The following is a 17,709-nucleotide window of genomic DNA, read 5'->3' on the forward strand; positions in this document are numbered from 1 at the left end:
GGGGGACAAACGCGCCAGCTCTGCCCGGCCCCACCTGCTGCTGCCAATCCTGGCCCTGGGTGTGGGTGCCAGACTGTGTTGAGGGTGATGGCGTCGGGTTGGCGCCGGGGGCACAGCGCAGCCCCTGCCTGCATGTCACCAGGGTAACCCGCAGCTCTGCCCCCGTGATGAGACCCCCGTAGGGAGGGCAGGCTCTGCCTGGTGGCCGGGCTGGGGCCAGGGAGGCTCCCCCCACCCCCGCCCTGGGGAAGGTGGGGCAGAGCTGGGGAGATCACAGCGGTGGAGCCGGTCAGGGACTGGCCTCCATAGGCATGGCCAGTGGCAGGGACGCGGCCAGTAGGAGCTCGATGGCGCTCATCCCGGCGCCTTGTGGCGCCGCGTGCCAGGCACTGCTGTAGACCCTGGGATATCCGGAGTGATCGCTGCATTCTGGTGGGGGTGGGGATGGGAGAGAGCAGTAACCAAATTAACAAGATATTTATAGAGGTGCCTGGCTGGCTCCTCTCTAGAGCATGCGACTCGATCTAAGGGACTTGAGTTCAAGCCCCACGTTGAGCACAGAGCTTACTTAAAAAAAAGTAGATATTTATAGGTTGTCATAAGTGCCGTGAAGAAAATAAAACAAGGGATAGGACAGAGTATTAGGGGAGCAGGAAGAGGAGTGCTTTGGGCCTCTCCACGGGGGGGCCCATGTGGAGGCCGGGAGAGACACTGTGCGCAGCGTCCCGGCTACAGACGACTTGGGGGTGTGGGCGTGGAGAGAGATAAGCTGGGGAGGTCAGGCCAAGAGTGAGTGGAGTCAGGGCACAGCTGAGCTGGACTTAGGACTTCGGGGCTCCGCCTCGGCACCCCCACCAGTAACCCACCTGCGTTCTGTTCTATGTGGGCTGTCTGGCAGTACCACTAAAAAATGGTAGAAATCAATCACTACGTTTATTGAGCACCTGCTGTGTGCCCAGTCGGCTCCAGCCCCCTTTAGAGCTCTGGCCGCAAGTGTTCAAGTTGCCATCTATGTGCCACCACCCCTCCAGCCTCAGACCTCCAGGGCCGGCGGGGCGGAGCTGGGTGTGTGGGCAGACCCCTCTTTTGCCCTCTCTGTGAAGGACGGGACAGGCACTGTCAGGGGCTCCCTTTCATCACGATGACGACGTGAGCGGTTGCTGTCATCTCTTTGTGAGTCAGAGTCATCACTGGTCCCCAGGCTCGAGACTGCCTGGAAGGGATTCTGAGGCTCCGGGAACAGCCCAAGGGCACACCTGAGTGTGTCTGAGAGTGTGCACGTGTGTGTGTGTGCCCGTGTGCACTAGGCTTTCGGCTCAGGAGTGAAGAGCTCTGGCTGGAATCTGTCTAGAACAAGAAGGTCGCAGACCTTAACTGGCACCCACCTGGCCCTTCCTCGTAAGGACGAGGCGCCGAGGCCCAGAGGATGGGCTTGCGTGAGGTGTCGGCAGCCCCTGGCTCCTGAGGGGGCTGCTTTGCTCGGACATGTCTGCGGCTGCAGAGACTTACTCATCGGTGCCCCCAGATCGCAGTCCCGCTGTCATTCGGCGCTCCTGGTCTGAGTCAAGGCTGCAGAGCTGCAGGAGGGGGGAAGGAGTGTGGCCGAGGGCAGGTTCAGGTGCAGAACTGAGGAGGGCCGGGGCTGGCCCTGCGCTGAGTGAGCCCCTGGCCCGCAGGTGTGAAGGTGCTGTTCCGTGTGGGGCTGACGCTGGTGCGCCTGGCATTGGGCAGCACAGAACAGCGCCTGGCCTGCCCGGGCCTCCTGGAGACGCTCGGTGCCCTCCGAGCCATCCCCCCCGCCCAGCTGCAGGAGGAGGTCTTCATGTCCCAGGTGGGTGCCCCCTCCCTGCCTTCCACAACGGCCCAGCCCCTGCTGCTCAACTGGGGGAAACTGAGTCTCACAGCAGGAAGTCAGAGTGAGCCCCCCAGGGGGGAGGGGCTCAGTTCCTGTCCTCTGTGCAGCAGAGAATGTGAAAAACCCAGGCTTTAGGCGGCTTTCTATGGTTCCCTAGTGAGTCTGGCTGTCAGTCTCTGAGCCCTCAGCCACTTCCTGGGGCTGTGTCCTGCCCGCCCTGTGGGGACCTCACGGCTTCCTGCCCACCCCCCCGGAGTCCGGGCACACTCAGTACCAACCACCCCTCACAGGTGCACAGTGTGGCCCTGTCGGAGCATGACCTGCAGCGGGAGATCAGGGCCCAGCTGGCCCAGCTGCCCCAGTCAACGTCCGGGCCGCCCCCCAGGCCGCAGGCGCGCCTGCCCGGGGCCCAAGCCATCTTTGAGGCCCAGCAGCTCGCAGGGGTGCGGGGAGGCGCCAGACCCGAGGTGCCCCGAATAGTGGTGCAGCCCCCAGAGGAGCCCAGGCCACCACGGCGCAAGCCCCAGACCCGAGGCAAGACTTTCCACGGGCTCCTGACTCGGGCCCGGGGCCCTCCTATTGAGGGCCCCCCCAGGTCTCATCGAGGCTCCACCTCCTTCCTGGATACGCGATTCTGAAGGTCTCGCTTCCGAGGCACCGCGGACTCGCGTCCCCTGCGCCCACATGCCGGAGGGGCTGATGCCCGCCTCACGAGTGGGCACCGCACTTTACCGCTGGGATTCGGCAGCTCAGCGCCCTTCCCCCGGACTGTGCCGGACACAGGGAGGAAGGAAGGTCACACGGTGTCGTGTCAGGGGCTCCGACCTGCCGCTCTCCCACGGGGCTGTCCTGCTGGCTGGGCCCTTGCAAGAATGGAAGCTGGTGCTGAAGGACGGTGGGGTTAAGGGCAGCTGGCTGGGCTGGGGGCCCCGAAGGGCTCCTGGGGGCGCCTGGAATAAAGCCTGACTGAGCAGAAACCTGGATGGAGTTGGATTGAATGCTCTCCACCCCCAACTCCAGACCAGCTGCCCCTTGGACTCCCACCCTCACCCCCTCACTGCCCTGCCTCACTCGGTCCAGCCCCGGTTTGGTGCGCGCTGGATACACTGAGGCTGCCCATTGGCTGATGAGAGGTGTTTACCAGCAACAGGAGCCAATGGTAGGCCGCCTTGCCCAGCCTCTGGGGGGGGGCGGGGGGGGGCAGATATGGCGCTAGCACCTGTGGAGGGAAGGCCCCCCAGGTGGATGCTGGGCCGGGAAGAGGGCCCTGTGCCCCATTCCTCCCCTCCCCCCAAGGCTGGTTCAGGACCCCCAAGGACGGGGGTACTCTAGCCCAAGTCTGTCCCCCACCCATCGCCCTGGTCTGGTCCTCAGAGACAGCCAGGCCAGAACAAAAGCCTACTGTACCAGGACAAAGGCCCCCTGCCCCCTTCCAAAGCCTTGGCTGCACCCCCTCGGGACTGCCACCATGGAAACTCCCTCCCACATTCGATAATTGCCCCCGTGGGTGCCTGGGGTTCCTGGGACGCGAGCCATCGCCAGGACAACGGCTGGTTCCGATGCAGGCTGTGTCCCTACGGTGCCCGTTCCTGGGTGCCCTGCCTCCCCGGAGGCCCTCCCCTGCAAGGTGGAGGGTGGAGGGTGGCCGGTCGTGGTGGGACTCTGGAGTACCGAGACAAAGCATCTGGACTCCCACTTAAATGGTGGCATATTCAATCCGTTCCTCCCAATGGCTGTGCTGGCACACTGGCATGGCCACTGGTCAGACCCCTGGTTTGGAATGTTCTGGTGACGGGGCCACCATAGGTGGGGATGGACTTGCTCTTACACATGTTCATGAAGTGCTTGTTATGTGCGTGGTCAGGCCCTGGGTCTGGGGCCAACCATCCTGCACCCAAGGAGTCTATGGCCTGGAAGAGAGAACACAGATCCATGGAGTTTCCTGGGGGAAACTGAGGCTCAGAAAGGGAGGGAACATGGCCAAGACCTTGCTGCCCATGGCAGACCCAAGGTTTACCCCTGCCTCCATAACGGCAGCCACGAACCTGCCCCTGACAACTGCAGCCACCCAGGTCTGTCCTTCTGGGGTGTTCTCTCTCCGGCTCCCACAGGCCCTTGGAATGTGGGCAGCTTCCAGGACCCGCCCACCTCCTCCAGGACCCGCCCACCTCCTCCCCACCCAACTATGGAACCTGTAGTTTGACAACAACCCACTCATCTGCAGTTCCCAAAATACTCTCTCAGACGCCCCTCCCCCCCTGCAGGGAGCACTGATAGCCTCAGTAGAGAAAGGGGAAGTGGAGGCTGGCGAAGCTGAGTGCCCAGCCCAAGGTCACAGTGAGGGGCAGAGCCACTAGGGTACAGGGCTCAGTGAGTTGTTTTCTTTTTTTAAATTCTTTATTTTTGAGAGAGAGAGAGAGAGAGAGAGAGCAACCGAGCACAGAGCCTGGTATGGGGCTCGAACTCACAAACCTCAAGATCGTGACCTGAGCCAGACACTTAATCGACTGAGCCACCCAGGGCTCAGTGATCTCTAGACAACACCTTAGCCTTAGAGCATCGAATGCAGTCTCTGTAGCAAGTAGGGCGGGGGCGGGGGGGGGGGGACCTGCTCATAAGATCCCTGCCCTCCATGGGCGCAGCTCCTCTGCTGGGAGTGGGGAAGCAGAAAAGCAGCAACCTTGGCCCTGGGCCCGGGAAGCTGTTGTGAGGCTGGGACGGAGGCCATGGTGACAGTGGCTATAGACCCTAGGGGCAAATGGTCCCCAGCAGGACTCCTCAGGCTAGGGGTGAATCACTGCCTTTTCTGCTTGGGAAGCATTTCCTGGGCAGGTGCTGTTATCAACCAGGGGGACCCTGAGCCAGGTGGGGCGGGGGGGGGTGTCCCACCAGAAGAGAACTAGCCCCCTCCTCATGTAAACACTTTACTGCACACACTGTCCTCACAAGGCTATGGTAGCCCTTATGACACCTTCAGGCTAGTTGGGAAAAGATGCCTCCTCCAGGCACATGCAGCCCCATGTGGCAGAGGGGAAGTCACCACTGAGCTGGGTACCTTTGTGCAGTGAGCAACCTGCACAACCATATTCAGTAAACCTGGCAGCTCAACTCCCAACAAACCTGCTTGGAAAGGGGCACAGGGAAGGCAAGCCATGCATCTGAGAGCACTCAGCCCGCAGGGACTGAAGCTGGGATGGTGCCCGGCGACGTCCATGCGCCTGGGGCAGCCCAAGGGACAGGAGTGGGGGCCAGGCAAGAAAGTGGAAGGGTAGGGGCGCCTGTCTGGCTCAGTTGGAGGAGGATGTGACTCTTGATCTCGGGGTCATGAGTTTGAGTTCCACAGTGGGTGGAGGGATTGCTTAAAAATAAATAAACAGGGAGGCCTGGGCAGCTCAATCTATTGAGCAGCTGACTTTGGCTCAGGTCATGATCTCACAATTTGTGAGTTCGAGTCCCCGCATCAGGCTCACTGTTGTCAGCAAGGAGCCTGCTTCAGATCTTCTGTCTCCCCCTCTCTCTGCCCTTTCACTACCTGTGCTGTCTCCCAAAATAACTGAACATTTAAAATAAATAAATAGGGGAGGAGTGGGGGGGGGGGGAGGAAAAAATAATCAAAGTAAAATAAAATAAATAAACTTATAAGAACTGGAAAGGCAGTTGGATCCCCGCCATCTTGTGCTGACACCCACCCCAGAGTTCGCCCCATCCCCACACTGTCTAGAAGCCAAACTTGGGCTCCCCACAAAGTCCCTACACAGGAAATGCCTCTTACTCTCTGAACCACAGTTTTCTCCTACAGATAATGAGGTGACGCTGGCTCTCACCCCAGCCTCAAGATCGCTCTGTCACATTATTATGATAATTACCGTTCAGTTGATTTGCACAACAGCTGACATCGCCTCCCTCAGCCACCACCGCTCAGCCTCTGACACAGGGTCTTCGGGCAGAGCCTCCCTGCCAGCCTGCTTGCCCCAAGCCTCAGGGCCTCAGCGGCCGTTGCCCAAACCTGACTTTTCTCCCCGCAACCACAAGGCAAATGCGACGACAGCTGGTGCCCGGCTAGGGCCAGAGGGGAGTGTGCACAGGGCCTCACTGCACTCTGTGCATGTGTGAACACACTCTGGAAGACGCGAGCCCCAGCCCTGCCTCTCACCAGCGGTGTGACCTCGGGCGAGTCACACCACCTCTCTGAGCCTCGCTTTCCTCCTCTGGAAGGGCAGAGACTCGTAACTGCCACCTCTCAGGGTTAAGTGAGATACAGCACATAAAGCCCTCTGCACAGCACCCGGGACAGAGTCAAGAAACGCTGACACATGCAATGGAGTTACCTGCTGCTAGGTGCCCTGCCTTGCCACGCCTGGGAGAAAGTGTGCATCGTAATCCCCATTTGAGGATGAAAAACCGGAGTCTGCAGTGTTAAAAATAAGAGGCTCAAAGGGCGCCTGGGTGGCTCACAGGTAAGCACCGACTTCGGCTCAGGTCATGATCTCATGGTCCGTGAGCTCGAGCCCCACGTCCGGCTCTGTGCTGACAGCTCAGAGCCTGGAGCCTGCTTCGGATTCTGTGTCTCCCTCTCTCTCTGCCCCTCCCCTGCTCATGCTCTGTCTCTCTTTCTCTAAATTAAAAAACATTAAAAATTTTTTTTTAAAAAACCAAGAGGCTCAAAATGGAGATGCTTATGCTAAGCCCCACTTTGCCAAACTGAGACTTAGTCTCAGCTCCCCCAGAGATGAATTTTTTTTAATGTTTATTTATTTTTGAGAGAGAGAGAACATGTGCACAAGCAGGAGAGAAGCAGAGGGATGGGGGTGGGGGTTACAGAGGATCCAAAAGCAGTCTCCATGCTGACAACTGAAAGCCAAAAGCCTGATGCGGGGCTCGAACTTGAGAACTGCAAGATCATACCCTGAGTCCAAGTCGGATGCTTAACTGACTGAGCTACCCAGGCATCCCTCAGAAATAAATTCTTTTAAAAAAATATTTTAATGTTTATTTTTTGAAAGAGAGAGGGAGAGAGAGGGAAAGCATGAGCAGGGAAGGGGTAGAGAGAGGGAGACACAGAATCTGAAGCAGGCTCCAGGCTCTGAGCTGGCAGCACAGAGCCCAATGCGGGGCTCGAACTCACAACCATGAGATCATGACCTGAGCCAAAGTTGGACACTTAACTGACTGAGCCACCCAGGTGCCCCTCAGAAATGAATTCTTAAACAAGGATCACAAATCACAACTGATCACAAATCAGTTGGGTAATGTGACAATAGACCCCTGCCATTCCCTAAAGGAAAGCGATCTTAACAATAATCCCCTTTTTTTTGCCGTACAACTTCTTTGTCCTTTCTCCCTTCTGCCTGTAAAAGTCTTTCATTCTGCACAGCCCCTCAGAGCTCCTTTCTATCTGCTAGATGAGATGCTGCCAATTTATGAATCATTGGATAGAGCCAATAGAATATTTAAAATGTACCCGGTTCAGGGGCACCTGGGTGGATCACTCTGTTAAGCACCCAGTTTTGGCTCAGGTCACGATCTCACAGTCCTGAGTCCGAGCGGAGCTCAGGCTACCTGTGCAGCAAGAAAATGGACTTGTTGAGAAGTTCTTGAGGTGTTCTGTGGGTGCTTGGGTGAGTGCACCTGGGTGTAATGTTGTTTTGGGGAGACTGGGTGTGACCATTGCTGGTGTCCAGCAGACTTGGGTGTCAATGGGCAGAGCAGATCCTATAACCCGCGCCCCCCCCCCCCGCTTTCCTGAGCTCAGATCCACTGGGAACCCCACAGCCTGGGCACCCCTTTCCCTCTTGGCCCCCTGCAGGGCAGAGGGTATCCCAGGAGACTGGGATTGCCCCTGGGGGCGGGGGGGGGGGTCTTCTTACTGATTGGTCCCTACTCTGGTGGGGGCCAGGAGAGGTGAGGCAGGAACCCCCAGATGTGAACGTCTGCCCTTTCTAGAGTATGCCCTAGGGCAGAGTGCTGGTGGCTGAAACAGACTGCCCCGGGCGGGGTGCGCTAGGGAGCCCAGGACTCTATCCAAGGGCAGGACTCCAGACCGTTCGCCCCCACTGCTCTCCTGGCCACCCCACCCCCAAAGGTCAAGGGCAGCCCTGCTACGGATCTCTGCCCTCTCCAGCTCGCCCCCCTCCCTCCCCTCCCCTCTGCCCCTTTCTCCCATCGCTCCTTCATTCCGGGACTTTCTCTCCCTCGGTCCCTCTCTGGGTCTCTCTCTGTCCCTGTCCCGGTTCTGTGTGCTCTTCACCGCAGCCTCGTGTCCGTGACCCTCTCTGACCATCCCCGTCCGTTGGCACCCGGCCGGCTGTTGCCCTCAGTCTGTCGGTCTCTCCCCGGCCTCACCCCGGAGCCCAGGGCTCGGCCGGGTCGCGGGTGTCGGGGCGGGAGCGGCGGGGCCGTGGGGGGTGGGGTGCTGGCCGGGGCCCCGCGCCGCCCCCGCCCCGCACCGGGCACGCCCCGGGAGCTTCTGTATAAAGCGGCGCCGCCCGCCCCGCAGTGCCGCCGCCGCCGCCGCCGCCGCCTCTCCCGCCACCGCCGCCGCCGCCGCCGCCGCGCCGCCCGCCAGCCCCGCCGAGCCGCCGCCGCCCTCCAGGTACCCCGGCTCCTGCCCGCGCCCCGGGGAGAGCCAGGGAGGGGGGCTGCGGGCGCAGGGGCCTCCGCGACCCAGCGCGCCGCCCGCTGGAAGGGCCGGGCGCTGGGACCCCGGCGCTGCCCTGCGCAACCCGCGAGGTGTGAGCTCCGGGGTGCAGGACCCGGGGACCGAAATCCCACCGCCTCCTTGGGGGTGGGGGTGGGGCAGCCTCGGACACCTCCTGTCAGGGACAGGACGGACAACTGTGGCCGGCCACCTCTCCTCCCGAGTCTTAGGGGCTGGGCAGTGGGGGTACGGCCGGGGCTGCTCTGACTCCCTCCTTTGTCTCTCTCCCTCTGTCTCTGCCATCAGTCTCTCAGCCACGCCACCTGTAAGATGGTGAGTCTCCTCTGGTCCTTCCCCCCACAAAGGGCCAAGCCCCTGGCCAGAGAGGGAGGGCTCAGAGGGCAGAGCTTGGCACCCAACAGCCTAACCCTGAGAGCCCCCTGTGCAGACCCCTGGCACCCATGACCAGCTGCACACGCCCCCATTGATCCCCACTCTGTGTGCCAGGCACTCCATCCCGCCCCCATCAGCGCCAGGGATGGGCACTGCTGCTCCCATTTGGCGTTCATTCACTCCTCTGGCAACATTTATTGTGCACCTGCTATACGTCTACTCTGCACACCATTCGAGGTTCGGGGATATATCAGCGAACACACAGTCTGGGCCCTCAGGGAGCACACCTTCTAAGAGAAGAAACGAGGCTCCGAGAATTTGGCGCTGGTTGGCTCTGAGCAAGCCCAGGTCTCAGGCCCAGGCCCGCCCTCCCGGCCACAGCACGCGGTCTCCCCATGACTGACGCCCAAGCCTCACCGGCATCGTGGGGTGGGATAGGGCAGATGCCAGGCACCCACAGAGCCCAAAGGAACCTCACATGTGACCCAAGGTAGCGCAGCCTGTGCCCCAGAGGGCAGGCCCACCTGTGTCCCCACCTGTGTTCACACTGAGCCTCCGAGCAGCCTCATGTGGCAGTCAGCCAGACTCAGAGAGGGGCAGGGGTGTAAAATTTCATCCAAAGAAAGCGTCTCCATGACTCAGAAGAACATCTGAAAAAAGGGCACCGGCTTTCTCCCTGCCAACGGCGAGCACCGGGCTGGGCACACAGTAGGTCCTCAAGGCCTACACTGACGGCAGTGGACCAGATCCGTCTACATATTTAGGCCTCAGCAGAACTCCAGGATGGTAGACAGGTTTCGGAAGGCAGAGAGAAATGAGCAGCTCGAGAGTGATTGCTCAGTTCGTCCATTCATTTATTCGTCAGGCGACATTTATTGAGAAGTTATGGGGTGCCGGATGGTGTTATGGACCTGGGCTGCCTTGATGAACAAATCAGACCAAAACTTCTGGTCCTGTGAACCAAGCTAGGGCAGACCTTGGCGTGGGATGGGGGGCAGGGGTCCAGCCAGCAGCACATTGCTTTCTACCTCCCCCCTCGCCCCGCCCGGCCACTGCACCTACGGTTTACAAAGCACTCCCACCTGCGTGTTCCTGGCGACAGGCCCTCATCCCCTAATCCAACTCCATCCTCTCCTGGTTCCTAGGACAGTGTCTGCCCTGAACGTAACCCAAGGTTAGGAGGACGGAGGGCTTGCTTATACCCTGGGGTGATTTAATGTGTCCTCTGCCCGCTCTGCCCAAGACCCACTTCTGCCCCTCTCAGCTCTCTCTGGATCCGCTGGGTCCCGAGTGGGACTGCCCGCTGGGCTCCAAGGATCTGGAGGAAGAGGAGGGCGCATGGGGAGGAGGCTCTGGCCGGCCACCCCCAGGCTGCTTCTCGGGATCCTGGCGCCATGACGTGGGCCTGGACTGCAAGGGCTCCCTGGAGGAAGCGGAGGCGCGGGCGTGGACCGTCTACTACTACAGCCTCCTCCAGAGCTGTCTGCAGCAAGCTGGCCTTCCGGAGACCCAGGACCGCAGCCAGGTGCCCCGCACAGGTACCCCGAGGGGCTCCACGAGGTGGGGGGGAGTAATCCCCGGGAGGGGGAGGGAGGCACCTTCAGCCCGGCTTGCTTCCCAGCCCTGTCAAGGTCAGCCCCTTCCCCCAGGCTCTGGCCGGACCTGAAGCCAGGGAAGTGAGGCCAGTCAACTTTGGGCAGGCAAGTATCGTTTCAAAGGGCATCTGGCACCAGTAAAGTCGGAGATCCAGATTTCCCTCCTATCCCCAGAACACCCAGCCACGGGATTTGTAACCATGCTCTGTGGAGCCAAAGCTTCTATAGACGTGCCTTGGGAGCTATCGAAGCAGCTAACGGTTGGGATGCCAGACTCCCCCGCTGCTTTATCTATTCTATATGTTAGATGGTCACAAAAGTTTTGTGTGCACAGAGGATTCACAGGTGGAAGACATGAAAAATCACAGACTGGGCCCTACTGTGGATCACAGACTGGGAAACTGAGGCATAGGGACTCCTCCCTGCACTGCATGGGGGCCATGGGTCACAAAGAAAGTCGGTGTCAGAGCTCAGGCTCTAGCCCAGGTCTCTGGTCACCTAGCCTCCAGTATCTTCCACGCGAGCTGCAGAGAGAAGGGAGCCGGCCTCATGGGGCGGGATGGGCAGGCGGCTTCTCCTCCTCTCTCCAGTTTCTTCTCTGTCCTCCCTTCTCACCCCACACTGGGAGGGACTTGGGGGCCTTAAGCAGGAGGGCAGGGCTGTGGAACAGGGCAGGGCGGGCAGAAAGACATCAGGGGGAGCCCCTGTGGAATCTGGCAACATTCTTTCCCCTCCCGAGGCTGCCCTGGTGCGGAGGTGACCTTATGCATTCTGGGATCCCCCAGCACCTTTCTGTCTGTGCTGCTGGAAGGAGGGGTCCAGAGCCCGGGTGAGTGTGTGCCCAAGTTCCCCCAACCCCTCCTACAGAAAGGGCAGCCCTGCCCTGGCCGGGCCACATCCCAAAATACCCGCTGACCCTGGCAACTGCCTGCATTCCACTGGGCCAGCTGCCATGCTCTGAGTGGGGGTGGGTTCTGGGAGCAGCTGCCCCCCCCCCCCCACTACAAAGGGGCCCGGGCTGGAGGCGGAGGGCTTGGGGGCATTAAGCCTTCCCTGGCCAGCAGCCCTCCTCTTTCTGCCCGCAGGAAACATGCTCCTTTGCCTGTCCCCTGCTTGGCTGATGAAGGTGCCAGCACCTGGGCAGCCGGGCCAGTCGGTCCTGCTGGTCTCCAAGGCCGTGAGCTTCTACCCGGGGGGCCTGACATTCCTGGATGACTTTGTCCCCCCGCGCCGAGCCACCTACTTCCTGGCGGGCCTGGGGCTGGGACCTGGCCGGGGTCGAGAGGCGGCTGAACTTGCCCGTGACCTGACCTGCCCCACAGGAGCCTCAGCTGAGCTGGCCCGGCTGCTGGAGGACAGGCTGCTGACCAGGAGATTGCTGGCTCAGCAGGGTGGCGTGGCTGTGCCAGCTACCCTGGCTTTTACCTACAAGCCACCAGCACTGCTGCGGGTAGGGGACGCCAGCCCAGGACTACGGCTGGTGGAGCTGAGTGGCAAAGAGGGCCAGGAGACACTGGTGAAGGAGGAAGTAGGGGCCTTCCTGCGCTCCAAGGCCTTGGGTGATGCCCTGCAGGTAACAAGTTCCTGCCTCCGAGGTCCGTACAGGTGCCAGCAGGATGGGACCCCTGGATGGTTACCAAGGCCTGCTGGGAAGCTGTCCCCAACTTTGAGTCCTGCTGCTGGCCTCTCTCTGTGGCGATCCCTTGCTTTCTTACCTCAGTTTACACACTGGATCCTATGTATGAGCAGCCCACCCCATGGGTACCTGGGGTGGTAAGGAGGCCCCCTGCCCCTCCGTTGCAGGTGGCTGTGAAGCTCAGCGGCTGGCGCTGGCGGGGGCGGCAGGCCCTGCGTCTGTACCCACGGGTGGAGCTGGGCACGGTGGTGGACACGGTGCTGGCCTTGCTGGAGAAACTGGAGGAGGAGGAGAGTGTCCTGGTGGAGGCCGTGTGCCCACCTGCCCGGCTGCCCTTCCCAGGTGAGAGCCACCCAGGCCAGCCAGGAGCGGGTGCTGGGCTCGGCCTCCTGGCGGCTCCGTGCTGGGCTCAGGCCGCGCGTCTTTCCCCAGGCAGTCCCCCACCTGGCCCGGCGCTGGCTGTGCGGATCTGTGCTGTGGTATGTCGCACACAGGGTGACAGGCCCCTGCTGAGTAAGGTGAGTGTGGCCCGGGTTCAGGTCCTGACCCTGCTGCCACGGCCCAGCCCAGCCCTGATGAGCTGCTGAGAGCCCCTGGGCAGAGAGAGGACATCTTTGGGGGGAATCTTGGTGGCCTCTGGGAGGACTCCTGGGTCTGAGGCTTTTCCCCTCCCCCTCCTACATCAGGAGCTCTGATGCTCCGTACCAGGCACCAGGGCCCAGGGCTGAATCCCCATGCCAAGGAGCCCTTGCTCGCAGAAGGGCCTGACCCAGGGTCCTTGACCCTCCCGTGTCCGGAGCCCTTTAGGAGGGGCCTCCAAGCTGGGGAACTCAGGGCAGCGTGAGGACCCTCTGGGGAGCACGGCTCTGAGCCAAGCTGAGAGGGAGTCTCAGCCTTGCCCTCACAGGGCTCTAGGGTCTGGCACACCGCGATGGCACAGGCCCCCCGGGGCTGCAGGAGCTAGGAGCCAGAGGGCATGGGGCCTTCAGGGGACAGAGACCCTAGCTGGGCCTGGAAGGAAGCCTGGGTAGACGCCCCTCAGGGTCTCAAGGACCAGATGGGCAGTGGCAGCAGAAAGTGGTTTGTGCAGCGTAAGTCACAGAGGACCGGGCTACTCGGATGTGCAGTGAGAGGTCTGGCCTGGATCCCGGCAGGGGGGTAGGTGTGCAGGGGCGGGAGTGGGGGGCGGTGTTAGTCCTGGGAGGGCTCCCCTTGGGCCAACACCCTCAGCCACACCCTGCCCAGGTGGCGTGCAGTGTGGGCCGTGAGGACCGGCCTCTGCGGCACCGGAGCTCCTTGCCACAGTCGCTGGAGGTGGCACTGGCCCGGTGCGGCCTGGGTGAGGCGACGCAGGTGGCAGTCGTGCGGCGGCGCGTCGAGGCAGCGGCCGAGGCCGCGCTGGCCGCCGTGCTGGCCCTGGAGGCCGGCCTGAGCGCTGAGCAGCGCGGCGGGCGCCGGGCCCGCACTGACTTCCTCGGTGAGCGCGGGCGGCCCGGGCCGGGGCCAGGGGCGGGGGTCGAGGCCGCGGGGCAGACGGCGCTGAGCCCGCCCCGCACCCCCGGCCCAGGCGTGGACTTCGCGCTGACCGTGGCAGACCGCGCGCTGACCCCCGTGGCCCTGGAGCTGAACGGCGGCCTGTGTCTGGAGGCGTGCGGCGCGCTCGAGGGGCTGTGGGCCGCGCGGCGCCCGCAGTCGGCGGCCCAGGAGGCGGCGGCCGCGCCGCTCGTGGAGACCATGCTGCGGCGCTCGGCGCACTGCCTCATGGAGGGCAAGCAGCTGCTGCTGATCGGCGCGGGCGGCGTCAGCAAGAAGTTCGTGTGGGAGGCGGCGCGCGACTACGGGCTCAAGGTGGGCGGGGCGGGGGCGGGGCGGGGGCGGGGCCGGGCCGCCCGACCTGCGCGGTGGAGGCGGCGCCTTGGGCGCGGTGTGAGCTATGGGGCGGGGCCCGCGCGGGGCGTGCCCAGGAGTAGGGTGCGGCCCACCGCCCCTCCCAGTTTAGAAGTCTCAACTCTTCTTTGGCCTCCGGTCGCATTCTGTTTCCAGCCCGGTGTAAGGGGTCCCTGCGGAGGGCACTGAGCCCTCCGGGGCAAAAAGAAACCAGCGCAGAAGGTCTGGGGGGCTGGGGGCGTCCTTCAGTGTTAGTACCAGAAGCGCGACCCTGAGAGCCAGGCTGAGGAGCCTGGCCCTATCCTGCAGGGAGGACAGGCCCTTGGAGGTTGAATTCCTGAGGGCATGAGGAAGGTGCTGGGGAGCAGCTTTCAGATCCCGAATCAAGTTCGTGAGCAGCGGCTTCATGTCGCAGAATCCGGAGCCATGCAGGCAGAGCAGCATTCTTATCTGCATTGAACAGATAAAACAGAGGCCAAATGTCTAGGCCTTCCTGGTCCTAATCTACCAAATCTACCACGGTGGCCTCCTCTTCCGGAAATCCTCCCCTCCGGCCATTCCTATGCCTTTCCACTCCCTGCCTCGCACGTGGTGTTCACTGGGAATGACTTTCCACTCCCCATGCCGCCTAGTGTTACAGTGCAGACAGCCACCCTCCCCTCCGTCTCCGAGCTGCCGCTGCCCTGGCTACCAGCTGCTTTGCGTCCGTGTACCCCCAGCGGGCAGTGAGATTTGGGGCACAGGGCCTCACTGGATTCCTTTGTGGGCACCCCCGAGGGTCAGAACTCTTTGGGTGGATGATGACCAAGAACATGATGCCCAAAGCGACCAGACCACCTGTCCCAAACCCTAACCCTGGTGGCTTCCCTATAAGCTCTGGTCCAGCCCTCTCTCTCTCTCTCTCTTTGCTCCAGCCCCCGCCCGCCCAGATCACACCCTTTCCCTCCTGCCATTTTTCCTCTGGCCGTTTTTTTTTTTTTTTTAATGTTTTATTTCTTTTTGAGAGAGAGACAGAGACAGTGTGAGCAGGGGAGAGTCAGAGAGAGAGGGAGACACAGAATCTGAAGCAGGCTCCAGGCTCCAAGCTGTCAGCACAGAGCCCGACGCGGGGCTCGAACCCACGAACTGTGAGATCGTGACCTGAGTTGAAGTTGGACACTTAGCCAACTGAGCCACCCAGGCGCCCCGTCCTCCGGCTGGTTCTTACTCAGCTCCTGACCGAAGCAACGCCTCCTTTGGGAGGCCTTCCTTCCCCTTCAGGCTGGGTTAAGTGTCCCATCCCTGAACCTTCCAATTTGTCATCATCAACAAACATTTTCTGAGCGCTTAGAACCGGTGGATCCGTCTGCCCTGGAGGGCCGGAACCACGTTCTGGGGGGGGGGGGGAGCATTCTTTCTCCCCAGCCTCCAGCATAGGCTGACCTGGGTGTGTTGCCCTCTGGTGGTTTCTGCAGCTGCATCTCGTGGAGTCGGATCCCAACCACTTCGCGTCCCAACTGGTGCAGACTTTCATCCACTTTGACGTGACAGAGCACCGGAGGGATGAAGAGAACGCGCGCCTGCTGGCGGAGCTGGTGCGGGCACGTGGCCTGCAGCTCGATGGCTGCTTCTCCTACTGGGACGACTGCCTCGTGCTCACGGCCTTGCTCTGCCAGGAGCTGGGTCTGCCCTGCAGCCCCCCCACTGCCATGCGCCTGGCCAAGCAGAAGAGCCGCACCCAGCTGCACCTGCGGCGCTGCCAGGGCCCGCCCTGGCCCGCGCCCTCCCTCCATGCTGTGCCCTGCTGCCCGCTGGGGTGTGAGGCTGACGTGGACAGGGCTGTCCACCAGGTGCCCCTGCCCGGTGTCATGAAGCTGGAGTTTGGGGCGGGTGCCGTGGGGGTGCGGCTGGTGGAGGATGCCCCGCAGTGCCACGAACACTTTTCCCGGATCACCCGCGACCTGCAGGGTGAGGCTGACCACCCCGGCATTGGGCTGGGCTGGGGGAACGCCATGCTGCTGATGGAGTTCATCGAGGGCACCGAGCATGACGTGGACCTGGTGGTGTTCGGCGGGCGACTGCTGGCTGCCTTCGTCTCCGACAACGGCCCCACGAGGCTGCCTGGCTTCACCGAGACGGCGGCCTGCATGCCCACTGGGCTGGGCCCGGAGCAGGAGGCGCAGCTGGTGCAGGCCGCCTTCCGCTGTTGCCTGGGCTGCGGGCTGCTGGACGGCGTCTTCAACGTGGAGCTCAAGCTGACCGGGGCTGGGCCAAAACTCATCGAGATCAACCCCCGCATGGGCGGCTTCTACCTGAGGGACTGGATCCTGGAGCTGTATGGTGTGGACCTGCTGCTGGCCGCCGCTATGGTAGCCTGTGGCCTGCGGCCCGCCTTGCCCACCCACCCACGTGCCCGTGGCCACCTGGTGGGCGTCATGTGCCTGGTGTCCCAGCACCTTCAGGCGCTCAGTTCCACCGCCAGCCGTGAGACCTTGCAGGCTCTGCACGAACAGGGTCTGCTGCGTTTCAATTTGCTAGAGGAGGTCCTGGTGCCTGGTGAATACGAGGAGCCCTACTGCAGCGTGGCCTGTGCGGGGCCCAGCCTGGCGGAGGCTCGTCTCCGCCTGCTGGGCCTCTGCCAGGGTCTGGGCATCGACGGGCCCCACTACCCTGTTGCCCACTTCCTGTCCCACTTCAAATAGTGCCTCTCTTCCTATAGCCCTGCCCCAACCCTGGCCTGGCTCCCTCGGAGGCCTCAGGTCTGTTCCAGAGTGGCGGGGCCATTTGACATTAAGGCCTCCTGGGTTTGAGGGCCACAAAAGAAAGTATCTCGGTCGGGGGGGAGCTGGGCCCTCTTGCTGTCAGTCTAGCCCAAAGGCCCCAATCCTGTCCTAAGACTTTAGCCATGGAGAAGCAATAACAGCTGCGCACACACACACACACACACACACACACCTGCCCCAGGGAGGTGGGAGCAGGGCCAAACTTAGCCCATCCTTGTCTCTCCCTGCAGCCTACAGGAAGAGAGAAGCCGGCTGGCCCCTGGCCTTGGACAACTCCTATGAAAACCTGAGACTGAACTCTGTCCTTTACTCTCACCCCTCATTTTGCAAATTCCAGGATATTTCTAGAGCCTGCTGACAACTTTAGGCAGTGCCTGGCCTGCTTCGTTTGGCCTGAGCAGTAGAAGCAGGTGACCTGGCGTCAGCAGGAACCATCTCCTCTCTGGGCAGCCACTACTGCCCCATTGTACAGATGAGGAAACAGGCTCAGGGAGGAACAACCATTGCCTCAAGGTCATACCACAGTAGTTGGAGCAATAAGATACAAGGTCCAGGGTTCTACTTTTACTGTCTTACGTGCCCACTCAGCTTCTAAACCCCACTCACCTCCCTGCCCTTATTCATATGCAGGCTTAAGTCGAGTGAACACCTTCTCCTACGCAGCATGCACCTTCTCCCCCAAGCTTTGGTGCTTTGGCCTCTGGCATAACTAACTAGCATTGGCAGAGGAGAGTCTACACTCCCTTCCTAATTCAGGGGAGGCTGTTTTAATAACTCTGTCTCTGTACAGCCCGGGAGCTGTGACCAGCTCCACAAGCATCCCTCGCCAAATAAAGGCCTACGGACTAATGAAATATCTAGCATCTGGTTCTTGCGACTTGGACAATACCTCTCGGTTCAGCTAGATGGGGGGTGTGGAAGGGAGGAGGGAGAGGTGGCTAAGG

At 61.6% G+C, this 17,709-nt stretch overlaps 2 protein-coding genes across 4 annotated transcripts in view; both read left to right on the forward strand.

Moving 5' to 3' along the window:
• TBC1D10C (TBC1 domain family member 10C) overlaps positions 1-2,834 on the forward strand; it is a 6,076-nt gene extending 3,242 nt beyond the window's left edge. For all 3 annotated transcript variants that reach the window (XM_039235338.1, XM_039235337.1, XM_039235340.1), the window contains exons 9-10: positions 1,677-1,831; positions 2,146-2,834. In XM_039235338.1, coding sequence (XP_039091269.1) covers positions 1,677-1,831; positions 2,146-2,493 — 503 coding nt within the window. In that variant the 3' untranslated portion in view covers positions 2,494-2,834. The remainder of the gene's footprint in view (positions 1-1,676; positions 1,832-2,145) is intronic.
• A 5,984-nt stretch (positions 2,835-8,818) lies between these two features.
• Positions 8,819-17,619, forward strand: CARNS1 (carnosine synthase 1). Its single transcript, XM_039235356.1, has 9 exons — positions 8,819-8,825; positions 10,150-10,423; positions 11,220-11,309; positions 11,566-12,053; positions 12,284-12,458; positions 12,549-12,634; positions 13,362-13,593; positions 13,684-13,964; positions 15,458-17,619. Exons 1-9 carry the CDS (start codon positions 8,823-8,825, stop codon positions 16,682-16,684), a joined length of 2,856 nt encoding a protein of 951 aa, XP_039091287.1. The 5' UTR covers positions 8,819-8,822; the 3' UTR covers positions 16,685-17,619.
• Positions 17,620-17,709: the final 90 nt, after the last annotated feature.

Source organism: Hyaena hyaena, unplaced genomic scaffold (genome assembly GCF_003009895.1).
Source record: "Hyaena hyaena isolate Hyena2069 unplaced genomic scaffold, ASM300989v1 scaffold_98, whole genome shotgun sequence".
NCBI lineage: Eukaryota > Metazoa > Chordata > Mammalia > Carnivora > Hyaenidae > Hyaena > Hyaena hyaena.

Coding starts and splice junctions, on each gene's coding strand:
- CARNS1 (XM_039235356.1), top strand. Junction 12,054..12,283: donor CCTTGGGTGATGCCCTGCAG/GTAACAAGTTCC, acceptor CCTCCGTTGCAG/GTGGCTGTGAAGCTCAGCGG. Junction 13,594..13,683: donor GGCCCGCACTGACTTCCTCG/GTGAGCGCGGGC, acceptor CCCCCGGCCCAG/GCGTGGACTTCGCGCTGACC.